General features: G+C 50.1%; 1 protein-coding gene across 3 annotated transcripts in view; it reads right to left on the reverse strand.

Moving 5' to 3' along the window:
- Window positions 1-16,134, reverse strand: part of SRGAP3 (SLIT-ROBO Rho GTPase activating protein 3) — a 158,730-nt gene that overhangs the window by 67,700 nt on the left and 74,896 nt on the right. For all 3 annotated transcript variants that reach the window (XM_067303529.1, XM_067303530.1, XM_067303528.1), the window contains exons 2-3: window positions 12,375-12,567; window positions 136-298 (exon numbers count right to left, since the gene is read on the reverse strand). In XM_067303529.1, coding sequence (XP_067159630.1) covers window positions 136-298; window positions 12,375-12,567 — 356 coding nt within the window. The remainder of the gene's footprint in view (window positions 1-135; window positions 299-12,374; window positions 12,568-16,134) is intronic.

Consider the following 16,134-nt stretch of genomic DNA (forward strand, 5'->3'; position numbering starts at 1 on the left):
AGCAGATTCATCTTCTATCTTCGAATAGCCTCCAGTTTGTGCAGAAAGCCGCAGAAAATTCCATTTTGGGGGGGGGGGGAGGAAAATATAAGGATGGATCCTGACTGAATAGAACTACATCACTGCTTTGGTTACCTTTTTAAAGAGTCTGATGACATCCTCACTGATCTGTGATAGACGGACGATGACATTGTTCATGAAAATGTCATTCAGGGTGGCATGATCTCTGCTCTCTCGCCGAGTCTGTGTCAGAACCAGATACCAGCAGTTCACAGGGGAAAGCAGGTGCTGATCTTTCCTAGGGAAATGTGAAAAAAAATCAAAAGGCCAAGTGAACAATTCAGAAAGGCAATTAATTTTCAAATGAATGTGATCCACATATTAATGCTGCCTTCCTCCAGAGCATAAATCTGCTACAGTTCATCCTGCCCTCAGAGAGGAGCATGAGCTCCTCCTTGCTACCTCCCCTCCTCAGAAACCACTGCAACATTGGTCAAATACTTGACTACCACTCACAACAGCTGATATAAACCCAACCTGCTTCTTCAGTGCACAACCATAACCGCAAAGGTGTCATTTTGCTGGACGTATGTCTGAGAGCACAGAGCTCCATCCCGCTGATCTGCGGGAAGGACATCTGGTCACAGCATCTTGCGTTGCTAACATCCCTAATCTCCTCCTGCCCAGGCCTGCGATTACTTACTGCAGCGGAGCAGAAACTCCAGCAGCGTGGAACAGCAAAGCCTAGAAGACGGACAAGGGCAGTGCCAAAGAGCACCGCTCAGAATGAAAAATAGCATATTAGGCCAATTGTCTGCCTTCAAGAAATCTCAGAAAGTCTTCAGTCAGCCACAATGACAGGAGCCACAGCCAGATGAGAAATACAGCTGCAGAGCCAGGATACCAGATTGTACACTATAACGAATACTCTTCTGTTAGCAGAAACGTGGAATGGGGTGTTTAATAGGTCTTTTCTGTTCCAACACTTTTCTGATTGTGCTATGAAGCAAATGCTTCAGGTAACCTTCCAATTTCACAAGCAAATGTTTGCATAGCTGTTTGCATTAGACACAGACATTTCGAATCACTGAACCCATTACTAATTAATTCCTTGGTATCCATATGGGGTCTTCATCAGGGTTCAGAGGTTTAATGTGCCAGTCACAGCACAGTAAATATGTAATGGGAAAAGTCTCATTGTGTTTATTCAGATTAGAAATGATCTATCTTAAAAACTAGTAGCATCACTAGCGATATCCCACACTGTGTTACCAGCCATCAATTCTACTGTCAGTCGTGGGATAACTGGTGTTTTTCTTAAGCTCCATCTCCTAGAGAAATGTGTTGCACAGAGAATCAGTTTTTAATGAACCAACAATAACAACAACAACAACAAAAAATCTAATCTTCATCATTGTAGGGCAAGCTCGAAGATGCAACTGCAGAGCACTGAGAAACCTCAGACACCAAAAGACAGAGAATCTGACTTCTGTTCCAAGGCACAGCCTGGCCATTTCTAATCCAATCTTCTGCATTTTGAGTGCCTGGCTCTCGCGCTCGTCCAGCGCAGGGGCTTGACAGCGCTGCTGTCAAGAAGAGTTTTACAACTACAAAACCACACGCAGGCACCTGCTCTTTGCCTCGTCCCAGCTGCACTTTCACTGCCTGAGCATCGGTTCTCCTCCGGCACCCCTTCACCGCGGTGCAGGACCGGAGACTCCCCGGGAGCTTGCCAGCGCACCGCAGGTCCTCGGCGAGGCCGGCGCCACATCCTCCTGGCCAGACACTGCGGCTCGGCGAGCTGCCGAGCCGCCCGGGACGCCGCGGTGCCACCCTGGCAGGCCGCCGCGGCCGTAAAACACCCGGCGGGCTCGCCGCTGACCTGACCACAGCGCTGCGCTCCTCCTTTGGCGCTCGCTCCTGCAGGAAGGGTGCCTTAAATATCTCTGTCAACACAGAGGCTCTCAGTCTAAATATTACATGCAAAGGTTTCAATCAAGCCAAGGATTTCCCATTCTTTGCTCTAAGCTTCCTTCTCCCACAGCTCTGTCCTTATTTACCAGCCTCCTACAGCTTCCTGTGGCCAGCAAAATAAGTGTTTTTCTGTGGAAGGAAGATGCTCTGATGCTGACCCCAGGCACAAACCTGCACTTCAGCCAATATGTATGCACCTTTTTATATAACCTGCTCTAAGCAGCCGTGGTTTTCCTCCCTCCTCCGACTTTTGCGGGCACATAAGACAAGGGGGATCCGGTTCACCTGCTGTGCTTTCCGGTCCACCGCTGCGTAACTATGCTTTCAGGAAGGTGCAAAAGGTTAATCAGCAATGCTCCAGCAACACAGTGCAGATCCTCTGTGCAGCAGCTCTGGAGGACCGAAAACGCGCGAGGCAGCCTGAGGCGAGGCGAGAGCCGATCAGCCGCCCCAGCCGCGTCCAGAAGCCACGCGTCGCGATGCACTACGAGGAAAAAGCTGCTAGCACGCTTGGGCCGTGCCGCCGAACCGAAGGCTACCCGTCCACCCCAACCTGCCCCGGAGAGGAGCGTGGAGCCGGAGGCGGCTCCGGGCCCTGCGGGCAGGTCTCCGCTCCCCCGCATCCCTGTAACCCAGCTGTGCGGGAAGCCGGGACCGATTGCTTTGCTGGGAGTGTTTCTAGCTATGCAGGTCTGGCATTCAGATCTTCTTCCTCTCCTCATGCACACACCCAGTTGGCAAAATCTCAGTTAGCCAGTGAGACAGACTAGTAATTTCTGTGTCTAAATCTTTTCCAAGTTTCACGCTCCACTTGACTAGTAACACAAAAGTCATGATTAACCACAACTTGAACTGCAAATTTACACCAAAAGTGAAAGGGAGAAAAAGATCCAGCAATAGACTGTCCAGCACACTGCCTTCCGACTAGCTGAATACATACAATATTTTTACACTGTATATAATCTCAGAAGAAAACAATATTCAAGTGCTTCATAAACCCAAGTTAAATCTGCACGATGCCTTTTTAAGGTGGGTAAATCCTGTTGTAATCGTTTGGAAGAAGCAAGCTAAGTCCTTGAGAAGTTCCCACAATTCTTCCAAGCTTGAAATCTCAGACAGGTACAACTACATCCATAGCGTTCACCAGGAATGCTCAGTTCAACTCTGAAAACTGGAATCACCCTAATCGAGATGCAGACACGGCACCAGGTGGAGGTGAACCACCCTGGCACAACAGCGCGCAGCCCACGAGCTGCACGGCAGCAGCCGGCTGTTTGCCAACCCTTGCCCACCCCGGTTCTGATGGGTGACCCTGTAACTCATTAAACTCATGTCACTCGGTCGCTTCTGCATCTGATTAGGCCGACTCCAACTTGCGGCAATGCACCTGAGACAGGTTTACCTGTAACCACTCCTGGTTTGGGGTAAGAGGCCAAAAGAAATGTTTTTGCACGCGTTCTCTGCGCTCACCCACGCGGCAGGCACGTCCGCTCCAGCTCTGCCTTCCCATTCAAGGCAAAGCACTTCATGCTTTTAGCTCAATCCCGACTTAACCAGCCACGACAGCGGCTATAGTAAGTGCGAACTTGTCCAGGAGCCTAACGGCAACGCGACTGAACGCAGCTCCTCGGCAGTCTGCACCTAGAACGGGTTTGCTCCTTTTACATGTTCAGAGCTCAGTGGTCCACACCACAGAGCCAGATTTTAAGAGCCCTCATTTAAACACAAGGCTAAACGGCCAGCCGGTCTCATGGGCTCCGCACGCAGAGGAAGCGTGTGCGCGCGCGTGCAGCTTTGTGGCTCTGTACCCGACCACCTCCAGAGGTTCGTCTCAGGTGGACCTCCACGGAGAACCTGCCCCTACAGGAGGCTCCATCAGCCCATTCATGGGTCAGGGGAGATGAGCCTTCACTAAAAGTAGAAAGCGGTAATCTGCAGCATACAAAATAAACACAAAACTTCCGAAAGTCTGTCCAGGAGCAGGCAACCCGCTCCTTTTCCAAATTTGGTTATTCTGTCCCAGAGGGCAAGCTTCTGGCATTGGCGTTTACACCACGTAAAACTGAGCAACGGTTACTGAGCCCACTATGGACCTTCATGAAGCCCGTGGCGTGCAATCAGATGGGAAAATCTCACAGTTCATGCAAAGCAAGACCCCTGCGGGGAGAGAGAAAACCCTCAACACAGCTGGCACGGGAGTCCAGGGAAAGAAACCCTCTGGGAAGCCAACTGTGAGAAATAGCCTTCATTATCTGGGGTTACAGAGGCCAAACACAGATAAGCAGCAGTTTAGCTCCCTGCACTCTGCTGTCACCTGGTGCAGATCAATTCCTCTCGCAATCAGCATAAGGGATCGTGTAACGTGGCATGGCCTGGGTGGACTTCTGGCGGTAGGGACCGAACTCAAAACGGCTAGATAGGAACCAATGCAACCTTCAGAGATGTGATTTTAGCTAAAATCTTTGGATTAAAGCAATTAATAGAATCAAAACATTATCTGAACTTCCTAGAAGATAAAAAGCTTTAATTCTTAGGCAGGAGCAACGCACTGAGGTAAATCTCTCATAGGTCTTGAGACTGCAAGCACAAAAAGCCAATCAATCAAAGGAAAAAGAAAAAAAAAACACACAGCAAAAGACAGACAACAGGTGAGGTAGAAAGAAGATTTTGGAGGTGCTCAAAGCAGGGTGGAGGCAAAGCTAAAGGATATACCAGAGCATTCTCCTTGATAAAAAGAGGGCATTTTTGCCAGATTCTTATAGCACGTGTTCATATGGGCTTCTGGCCTCTAGGGCCTCAGATGTTTTTTTGGACTTGCTTTCTCAGTTAAAGCAGATTTATAGTCCCTGAAGTTAGAGTTTTAGGATGCAGCATGAAAGATAAATACAGAAAAAACAGAATGAGCACTCCAGTAAATTACTTCTGGCATTGGCATCTGTCTCACAGTTGGGAGACAAAACAGTGAGCAATTTAGTGGCTACTGGAAGAGAAAAAGCTATTAGAAGAGCACCCAAAGCTTAACAGAACCAGTTAGTTACTCAGGCCTGTACCTTTCCTCACCATCCACTGTTCAGGATGAGAAGGGAAACATTCCTCTTCCCCAAGATAAACCGGTGAAGTCAGGAGAGAGGGAAAGAAAGAACAAAATCTAGCAAACTAGATAAATAACACAAAGATAATAAACAGCTTGATTTTGTTATGTTCATTTTCCATTCTCTCTGTGGATTCCTCATATTTAATAATATATTACTGCAATTAATATAATAATATATTATGTCCATTTAAAAATTGATGAACGTCCTTGGAAGCTCCAGTGCTGACCTAGCTGCATTAGCCCAAATACAGCCTCCAAGATCCACCAGGAAAACACATTCTACGTACATTCTCATCCAACTGGTAAAATAAAATCGAAAGGAAAAGCAAAACTGCAGCCAGCATGTTAAGAGCTCTGAAGTAGGTGTCACACTCTATTACTTTACTGAGTTTAGCTACACCAACCAAGGAGAGCGGATAAAAAGGGCAAATGCATTAGAAAATGTGACAAAACAATGATAAAAAGGTCAAGAACGGCTGGGAAAGAAAAAAGCGCAGCGTCAGAGACTCCTCGTGTTGCATACGGCTTCCTCCAGCTCCCCTAGGCATCGCCAACAGGACTGCTAGACCACATGATGTTACTCTGATTGCACCCATGGCATCAGGGACTGGAGGAGAAGCAGCGCGAGATGTGCGACTGGCTTTACGGGACAGCAGCAGCAGGGATCCAGTCCCTCCCGCGACGGGCGTTGGGAGGGACGGCTGCCCTGCATCCCACCTCGGGACATGGAAGAGCTCCACCTGACTCGCTCAGAGCCTCCAAGCGACTCTTCAAAATCAGCTCTGAAAAGAACAGCTGTGAGCCAGGACACTAAGGTCAGTCGAGAGCCTGGAAACGAGACCATTGCCAGGGAATCAGCCAGGCCAGAGAGGAGAACTCAGGAGACAAGCAAATGCCAGACGCCCGCTCAACAAAATCAGCACTTCCAGTGCCTTCTCTGGGGCCACAACGCACCCTGTAACAACGCTGGAGGAAAAGGCATGGAGAGCGGCTCTGAGACACAGTACGTCTACACCGAGTGCCCCTTACGTGCCCCTTCCAGGTAGCCCCAGCTGGGACAGCTGAGTGCAATAAACTGTGACGGCACTGCACGACTGGCCAAGCATAATTGCTCAGCAGTTTAAACAAAGGCTAAAATCAACTCGGGAGATTAAAGTTTAAATAAAGATTTGAAATAATAAAGGGGTGTAGCTGCAGATGAGAACAGACACCCCTACAGCTCCCAGGGGTATGTGATCGTGACCAGGGTCGCTGCTCGCCGAGATACAACCCAGAGTCAAAGGCAACCTCTCGGTTCCTGAGCAGAGCCTCAAATCCCCACAGTCACCGAATGAGGACGGGGCCAAACGAACTCTGAATTTCTGAGACATAACATTTCCGAGATCAGCTTTTCAAAGAAAGCGAAAGAAAACTTCTCGCCTCCGTGCAAGACAAGGAACTTGACGTTACGCTGCGTGCTCTGATCTCCTTTCCTAACTCCACGGCACCACTGCAAGGACAGACTGGTGTTTCTGTCCCTGAAGCCGGGAGGTATGTGCTGGGCTTGCGCAGCCGCGATCCTCTCCAGCGATGACGCTCAGCTCAGCACCCGGGACAACTGCTTGCCCAGTCCACTGCCCACGGAGACAGCAGCCTCCTGGAGTTTATCAGGACGCATCCATTCCAGCTTCCACAGGAAAACAAACACTCAAGCAAAAAGAGAAGGGCTTTCCGCATTCAGGCCAAGGGTGCCAAAAAGAAACGTGGCCCACCATAAGGCTCTGCCTGGACAGGAAGGAACAGCCTTCCATCCCACGGCTCGCTGGGAAAACACCGGCTCCAGAAGCCTTTCCGCTATACGCTGCCCCGCAGTACGAGGATGGCCAGGTCCACGCGATAACTGGTCCACGCAGGAGACCAGTGCTGCCACGCCGACAGAGGGGGACCCAGATGTCCCTCCCGCCCGTCCCTGCCCTGCCGCCGCCTTCCCAGCAGCCCCACGGTGGCACGGGCTGCTTACGGTTCCCCACCACTGCCTCTCAGGTAGCACCGGCGTCCCACGGTCCTCGGGCCACGGGGAAGACGAGCCCGACGACCAGCTTCTGTTGGCACTGTGCCTTACAGATCGGCTGCTTGAATTTTCTAATCAAGCCCCGACCTGCTGCTCCTGCTCCTATTTCCCGTAATACCTATGGGGGAAGGTTTCAGCCAGGCTCACTGCACTGGCCGATTTGCTCTACTACGTCCTGCTCGGCGCAGGATAGCCACGTCTCTCTGGGCAAAACGGAGGCTGGACAGCTTCGTCTGCTAAAGCAGAGATGAAGCATCAGCTTTCAGTCGACCGCATCCTCGTCCTGCTTCCGTCGCGCCATTCCCTTCCTCCGGGGCTGTTGGACGTTTCCTGGTTCAACGAGCTCGCGCATCGCCCCGAGAGTCGGCTCAGAAAGTCACCATCGCCGTCACTTCGCCCAGCGCCCTTCAGCTCGCCCTGCGGCAAGCGCGCCGTTCCCGTCAGCTGCGCGCGGGGCACACGCTGGGCGCAGGGTCTCTTCACCCGGCTCTACCCGTTTTCCTAAATAACTTGAAAGATACTATTATAAATCAGTGCCCTCTGCTTAAGGAAGGAAGGAAGGAAAATCCGAGGGCACCTCCGCGTCCGTCCTTCAGGAAGATTTCTACCGAGCGAGTTACCGCTACGGCAGGGAAGCGGCATTAAACAAGATGCGAACACTGTAAGGAAGGCTCGGACCGTGCAATCTCCCTTGCTAGACATATTCTCATGGAAGAAGTATAGCAACCTGCTGGACAGACCCCCAGACAGGGACTCGGGAAGCACAGCCTCCGTTCCCAGCTCTGTCAGCGGCCTCCTCAGGACCGCGGCATTTCTTTGGGCCTCCCCAACAAACCTCCCCGTTGCGAAGCGCTGCAGGAGCAGCGACAAGAGCCACGCCAGAGCCAGCGCTGGTCTGTGAACGAAACGTAACACAAGCAACTCCGGGTTTGAATTTCTTCCCCAGTCGCTCGCACCTCGCCCATGAGCCTGCGGCTTCATCTTCGCTCGGGGCAATAAGGGCCCTGCAGCTGCGCTCGCCGGGAACTGGCTGCTAATCAGCCGTGCGCGGCCTCCTCCGTCCGCCCGTCCGTCCACCAGATGCTGCGCCTGCCTAGCTGCACGTTTTCATGAAACTCCGCGCTGATCGCTGGCTGTGCTCCGATCCCCAGGAACGTGTGTCCGAGTCTCCTTCGGGCTCTCGGAAATCCCGCGCAGCTGCGGGAGCACTTCCACACAGGGACATCGGCAATGCACAAGTAAGCTCTGCCGGAGCCCAAACCGGACGCTTTGGAAGACGTCAAGGGAAAGGGACATCCCTGGAAATCCCTCGAATGCTTTACAAGGGAGAGAAAGTTTTGCCTTTTTCTCCCCGCTTCGTTCTACTAATACGGCTGCCACTTTCACTTCGGAAAAGCGAGCATTCGCCGTGCAATCTGTTATACTGCATTTTGTCCACTAAACTGCACTGGAGGAAATTCGCTTGCTAAACATTTCAAATGTTTCCAATGCTAACATGAAATGTCTGTGCACAACATGAATATATTCATGTATGCTGAATATTTACTATGGTCTTAATCCATCTCACACTGCAGACAACAAAGATTCCCACGAACCGGAGCGCGTGTCCAATTAGTCAATTGGAAAAGTCCCCTGGAGCCACGTCGTGTCACCAAAGCAAGCACGCCAGCACCTGCCTTGCTGGGTAAGGTCACGCTGAAGGGGGCATCCCGGTTTGAACCTAACACCCCGAGTCACCTGCGGTCAGAGGTAGTCAGAAAAATGTTCTTTTGAGGGAAATTTCCATGAATATTTCACACTTAATTGGAGCAATTAATTATTTTGACATGTTCCATTTTGACAAATTTGCAGTTTTTCCATGTATTACATTTAACGTTAGAAGCAAATTGACCAAAAGTGAATCAAAATTAAAAAAAAATTATACAACTGAAACAGAACATTTTACACTGTCCAACTGAAACATTTTGAGATTCTCTTAACGAGGAAGCCAAAATGATTTGTTTCAAATGTTTCAGCTGTACTTTTTTTTTTATTCCTATAAAACGTACTGATTTCAGAGAAACTGCCTTTTCCAACAGACACTTTTCCTGCCAAGAACGCGTGTGAGCCCGCGTACCCTCAGCTCCTGAGAAGAAATCCGTGGCGACGTCCCTTCAGGCACACCTGCAAGACAACACTGAAGAAAAGCAACAGGTTTCTGCCCAAAGACGGGCAGGCCCCAGGCCTGACGGGAGCCAGAGCAGCGCGGCGGCGGGTCCGGCCGGCGCCTGCCACGCAGCCCCAGAGGCCCCTGCGGGCTGCCCACAAGCCGTCTCCCCCGCCGGGGCGACGGTCTGCAGCGCCGCAGACCACTGCCGCTCGGGACGGCAAGCGCGGAGCTGAGCGCTGCGGATTACAGTAATTCAGCGAACAAAGCGCTGGGGGAGAGCCCGGGAATAAAAGTGGGACTGCAGTAAGTGAATGAAGCGATCGATGGAAGAGACGAAGACCAAATGCAGGCTCTGCAAGTGGCACGCGTCTACAGAAGCCAAAGGTGACCAGCCCGGCTGCGACGAAGGACCCGCGCGCCGCGGCACGTTGCGGCCGGCGGGCCAGCCCGCTCCCAGGCGGGTCTGCGGCAAGCCCGACTGGCTCCAGCAGAAGACAAGTTTGGCCATGGGCTCTCCGGGAAGCACAGACCATCGGTGGAGTCTGTATATCCTCAAGCTCGGGATTTATTCTTCGCCAAAGAACAGGTTTTCATGCTACAGATAAACAGGAAAAGGCACAGAATTCGAACCTAAAACTCCCTACCGCTTTAAAGCAAAAACACAAATAAAAGCCCAGGTAGCAAAACATTGATCCCCTCGACTCTTGTCAGCATCTAGAGCTGCCTGTCTCAGGGTCGAAGTTCAGCCCCAGACGACTATTCGAGCCCGGCCAGCGGAGCAGCGCTGCTTACTGACCTGGCACGCGGCCACAGCTGCTCCTCCAGAAAGTTCTCGCCTGCCTGAGCCCCGCGTGCCCCCATCCACTTTCATGCTTTCGCTTCAGCCTATTACCCTCCGACAGCTGTAGCTGATCACGTATTCAAATCCCAGCGGCTTCTCCCCAATGCCAAAGACGTGTACAAGCTGCCACGGAGACTGCCCACTGTTCGGCCTCCATACGGTGCCGTGCACGAGACGAGCACGCAGGTTTGCTGCGCGCCGCGAGACTGCCGCCCGCTCGCACAGACAACGCTATCGCAGACAACTCTGTCGGAGAGAGGTTTTAGGCACTCCCAGGCTTAGAGCTCAACGAGACTGTCCTCACCGTCAAGTCCTACAAAGAGAAGGTTATAGCCCATGCTTAACTCAGTTACACTGCGCAGCTGAAGCCTTGAAACACCCGCTCCTAATTATCCAAGATGTTCAAGTCAAACTGCACCGGGGCTGGAGTCTGTACCCCACCTCCCACCACCGAATCAAGGGAGAGGAAGGCAGGCTGACTCCAGAAAAATCTCCCTTTGCTACCATGTGCAGACAAAACAATCACATATGAAAGCGCGGAAGAGCCTGTCAACCCAGAGTCATAATGAATAGCGCAACGGTGGCACCGCAACAATTACCATTATTAAAGGTTCGACCACAGCCTGCTGCACATGGCTACACAGGGACAAAGGGGAAGTCGAAGACACCATATTTCTTAAGGGTGTCAAAAGCCTCATCAAAATAATGACATTCATAAGCAAGCTGGGGAAACACAGTCCAGAGGAGTCTACTATAGGGTAGGCACAAAGCAGATTGGAAAAAAAAGTACTAAGAAAGTAGCATTGGTTCTCTCTCAGAATGGAACGAGACATCAAGGACTCAGCAGAGGTGTGTACTGAAATCAAGCTGATCCTGTTTACACTGTCAGTACCACCCCAAAACACCGGGCACTTGTGCCTAGATATGTTACAAAGACCTGTAGATGCTGCAAATTACAGAGCATCCTTCCAATACCATAAAGGAAATAAGCAACGCCCCCAGCTTCCTTGGGAGTGCCATGGCGCTGATCTCTCAGCGGATGGGAGAGGTGCACACAACAAACCTTCGTGGACTCCCAGCTCTGGAAGATGGGCACTTTCCTGAACCCGTAATCACAAACTCTTTCCCCAGGACTGTTATCCCTGAAATATGATTCAGCAATGCCAGTCAAGCACCAAACAAAAGAAAAGTAACAGTCAGCTGCAAAAAGAACAAATAGCATTTGAATAGCAATTCATTTCAAGTGGACTTTTGCATAAGACAACAGAAAACGGTTGCTCACTAGAGAGACTGAGTAAACAGATGAAATAGGATTTAGTAATATGGAATAAATAGGATTTAGTAATGTAGCAGCAGAAATTGCTGCTTTTGCCGCTGAAATGGAAAAAAGTCACAGGGGGCTGGAGAAAGAAAGAGGCTGTAAAGAGCCGGGGGCTATAGCAAGGTTAAGTGCATCAGACAGGCAAAACCTCTAGGAAAGGAGCTGCACAACAGCTACAGCCTTTGGCCACCGGATTGAATGACACGAGTTTCATCTCGAGCAAAGGATGTACTCCCAGGTGAGAAACCATTTCACGAAGGCAGCTGTCGGAAAACGAGACAGAGACAAATGCTCTGGCCAGGGGAGACGAAGGTAAGGGGCTGCAGCTGCAGCACCGCGCTGGAAGCACGCGGTGTGAACATCCTATCTTCAACATTGTATGAGCATGTGCATATAAAGCATACATATTTTATTAAAAAGACTTTAATAAATTAGATTTCCGGAAGCTGCCTCCAAGTCTGAGCCAGTAAACAGATCTATGTGCAATTTGAAGCGCTCCAACATCTAAAGATTGGACTAGGCACATAAATCCAGGTTTATAAAATGGGCTTACCATTATTTGCACTATCAAAGCAGTGGCTGAATTCAAGCCCCTTAAAAATAAAATCAAGGGACTTGATTTCTTCCCAGTCCCTAATTCATATATTTATTGTACTGCTTGAAGAAGCACATAAGCCTAATTCAGGCAGCACAACTAAAAATACTACTGTGGCGAAAATCTCTCTGAAAAAACAGGTTTCCAGTTCTTACTCCTTGCAAACACTGCACAGTGATAACACAGAGAAGGCCACCATTGTTGCTACTTATTTTAATCAAATTCTTAACTTTGCAGCTAATCCCCCACCCTGCCCCCCCCCAAAAAAAAGAAGAAAAAAAACACTAGCTTTTTAACCCGTTTCTGGCCCATCATTTTGCATTATCTTGCTCCTGGAAACGCCTGCTTACTTGAACTGGTGCTCCCTGGAGCTGCGTATCTTGGAGGAGAATCGTTCAGCTAATTTCTCCAGGCTCCTGGAGTACTCCAGCTCTATCTCGGCTTTCCGACGGAAGAACTCCTGGAGGTCCTGCAAGAGTTGCAGACGCGACTCCGACTGCTGTTCCAGGCATTTGAACTGCTCCACCAGCTGAGTGCGGATTTCTGAACGCACACAAAAGAGAAAAAGAAAACATAACGTAAGCAACGAACGCCACGAGAATTGTCTTTCACTGCCTTACAGCAAATCTCACAGGTATTACTAGAGCACGGCTCCCTTACAAGCCTCAAATTTAATTCAAAGCTTGTTACAGTCAATGGAAATTTTTTCCAAGTGAGAGCTGAAGAATTTCATTCTCTGGTCTCATATTAAATACTTGTTCTTTGTCAAAATAAATAGTTGCATACATACACAGAAACTAACCCTTAGAGTTCTTCAACTGCTTTTTTGAAACTAAAAAAAAATGCTACTTCAGTTTATCTAGTATTACTTGGAATTCTGTGTTCTTTGCATATAAACTAACATGTTATCTTTTGATAAATGATCATTTTAAGACCGACTAGAAAAGCTGACAATGAACTCAAGAATGCTGCCGTTACAAATGTGCATTCTTTTTCATTCACTTCCCAAAATACTGCTGGGTTAACTGGTTAAGTCAAGCCTGCCGTTTACTGAAAGGTTTAAATGGTCTTTCAGACCCCCCAAATTTGAGCCCATAAAATCCCATAAAACTTGTTTCACGTTATTTTGCTTTCTGATCAGGATCTTCAAATGCTGTGACATGCTGGGCTGTATCAGCCCAACCACCTTTAACGAAGAGGGATTCTGGGATGAAAGGAGGAGGTGTCTGCGCGCGGAAGAGGGAGAGCAAACGGAGCGGGGGCAGCTTGCACGCACGTCTCAGCACCTGTTTGAACCTATAATAAATAAGCATCCCACAAGAATCGGATAAATCTGCTCTCCAATCCTGGTATTTATCTAGCACTGCCAGTAACTGATAACCCCAGGCATATTAAGTTCTCTTCAGCGCATGAATATTATTGGAAGGCTGCTTTCATGTTTCTCCTCTTTATATGTCAGACTCGTATTTTCCGTCTCTACCAGGCTCGCTTTGACAGCACTTTTATCTCACGCGGTAAAAGACCAATTGCATTTTCTCCAGCTCCCGCTTCTTACATAACGCGGCAGGGGCTGCCAATCTCTTCCGCAGGGCTTGTTCCTGGCGGCCAGCGGCGCGAACCGGAGCGGGAAACGACGCTCGCGAAGCACGGCCGGGCCGCTTGCTCTCTCGGCAAGGCCAGCAGCCGTGGGGGGAGCGAAGGAAACGCCCTTCCAAGCTGCTTCCCAAGCGCGCGAGAGGGTTTCAACCAAAGCGCTTTGCTCATGGCTCTAGAGCACCGCGGAGCCTCCAAAGACGGAGCAGGGAGCGGCGGCTTCTTGCAGAAGCTGCAGCTCAACCCTGCCCGGAGGGAGGGGACAGGGAGGGCCAGAAATGAGGGGAAAAACCAAGGCACAACTGCAGGAAAAATCCTTCGGGGCACAAACGACCAGGCTGAGCAGTGGATGGACTAAAAGGGCAGCGAGTGCCTTATGTGCCATTTCAGTCCACCCACAGAAATTACTTTATAATGCTATAAACGTTTTATAAACAACACACAATATATCACGCATCCTTCCTAAGGCTTGTGATTCTGCATTTTTCACGTCGGTGAGAGACCCGAAGAGGATCCGTTTGCAAAGCGGATATTGCAAAAGAGCAGACGGAGGCGCTCCGCCGTGGGAGCGCAGCATCACGCCTGCGCCCCTCCCAGCGTACGCGCTCAGGGCTAGACTGGGACAAACTGGCGAGGGACACCCCACAAAAACCGCCCAGCCCCTCCGCCCCGTGCTCTCTCCCGGTCCTCCCGTGCTGCCTTGCTGCCGGCCCAACACCAGCAGAAGTAACGCCGCCACCAGCTCAACTCCCCCTCTTCCGTACCGTCGAATCTTTCCTTTGCTCCGAAGATCTAGCACCGTGCACCTGCCCTGCAAAAGCAGCAACGCGCTGCCTATATCCCACTGAGCTACGCAGCCCAGCAAACACGGGGAGAAGCCCCATCTCCACGTGTTCTTCGCCCAAGTACCCTGCAGCTGTCTTTCATAGCCTTGCAGAACGGTGCAGCCCGGAGAAGGGAGCCTACACTCAGCCAAAAACCCTCCGGCCGGAAAGCTGCTGCTCCTGAGCGTGCAGGCACATTACCGATGGCCTCTGGCAGTACAGCGCTGCCGATACCAATATTACAGAGTTCACCGCCAAGTGATTTTTTTTAAACATAATGGACCAGATCTGCACCTGATCTAAGCTGACGTACGTCTGTTAACATCAAGTTTTCTTGATTTATAAACGCCTAAACTTCTGTCCTTTTTTTTTTTTTTTGAAGGGGGTGGGGGGGAGGATAGAGGACAGGAGCAAGAGAAAGGGGAGAAAGAGCACGATTCTGATGCCACTGAAGCTAATCACCCAGGCTAACGTCAAACCTCAGCTTGAACACAACGTCCAGAAGACGGGTCACAGCTTCCCTTCCTTCACCTTATGAGCTTAAAATTTATTAATATTTAGCTCCCAAACTCAGTGCCTCACCGAGCAAGATCAGACGCATGCACACCACCACGCATGTGCACACATACAAGCAGGAGAAATGCAATTTGTCATTCCTGGAGAAGTTCTGCATCAAGGCTCACTGAAATGGGCAGCCTCAGATTTCATTCCTCCAGCACATCTCACTGGGTCCATTATCAGTCAAGCGGCATATCAGCAAGACAGGGGAAAGAAAGAAGATAGATACGCGTGGGTTCTTGTTTAGTTTAAAAGCTCTGCCGTGGAGCTCATAAATTTTGTTGTGCCACAGCACTGCCAGCTCCAGCGCTCTCTTCGCAGGACTGCGAGGACCTGACAGGCGAAGGAGAAGGTGTCTCGCAGCAGACTCCTCTGGCTGGCAGCAGGGATTACAGCAGGAAAACCTCAGCGCCATTACCCTGAGCGGAGCAGGACCAGCCCCACAAGACCACAAGCATCTTCTGCAAGAGGTGCGGAGTCCTCTTCTGCCCTGCTTCACGGGGAGAGGAGAGTACTTGGCCACTTACAAGGACTACAAGAATCAGACTGCAAATACAAGTCTTTGGTGATTTTCTGCCTGGATTTTTCTGTAATAACAGGAGATTGCACTTTTTAACCCTCTGGTGCAAGGCTGCAACATACTGCACTGTCACTGTCTACGTGATAGAAAGATCCAGCCTGAATTAAGAAGAAAATCTTAATGTCTGGAAAACTCTTTGGCCAGAGGACTAGTTTTCATCCCCGGTTCCTTCTGTAAATTCAGCATAGTAAGATGACAAATGGTAACTTGCCTGCAAGAGCCACAGCAAACTAAAAATATCTGTACCGCCTAAGCACACAAGCATGAAATCGCTGCATTATAATTAGGAAGCCCAATGACCTGAACCAAGATAATACAGCAGTATCGTTTCGATGTATGGAAGAGTCTCGAGTACGCATGCATAGGTAGGGCAGGCTAGCCCTGCAGGGCTCCTGGCAGCATCAGGCTGTCCTTCACCATCGCAGCTACAGTCCAGATGTCCGGATGATCATTAGTCCATGCTGGACAACGAACTGAGGAATTGTCAAGTAACAACGCTGCAAAGCGCTGTCTGAAATCACAAAAGATTCCCACACTTACAAGCTACGGACTGCT

The sequence above is a fragment of the Apteryx mantelli genome, chromosome 12 (assembly GCF_036417845.1).
Source record: "Apteryx mantelli isolate bAptMan1 chromosome 12, bAptMan1.hap1, whole genome shotgun sequence".
Lineage (NCBI taxonomy): Eukaryota > Metazoa > Chordata > Aves > Apterygiformes > Apterygidae > Apteryx > Apteryx mantelli.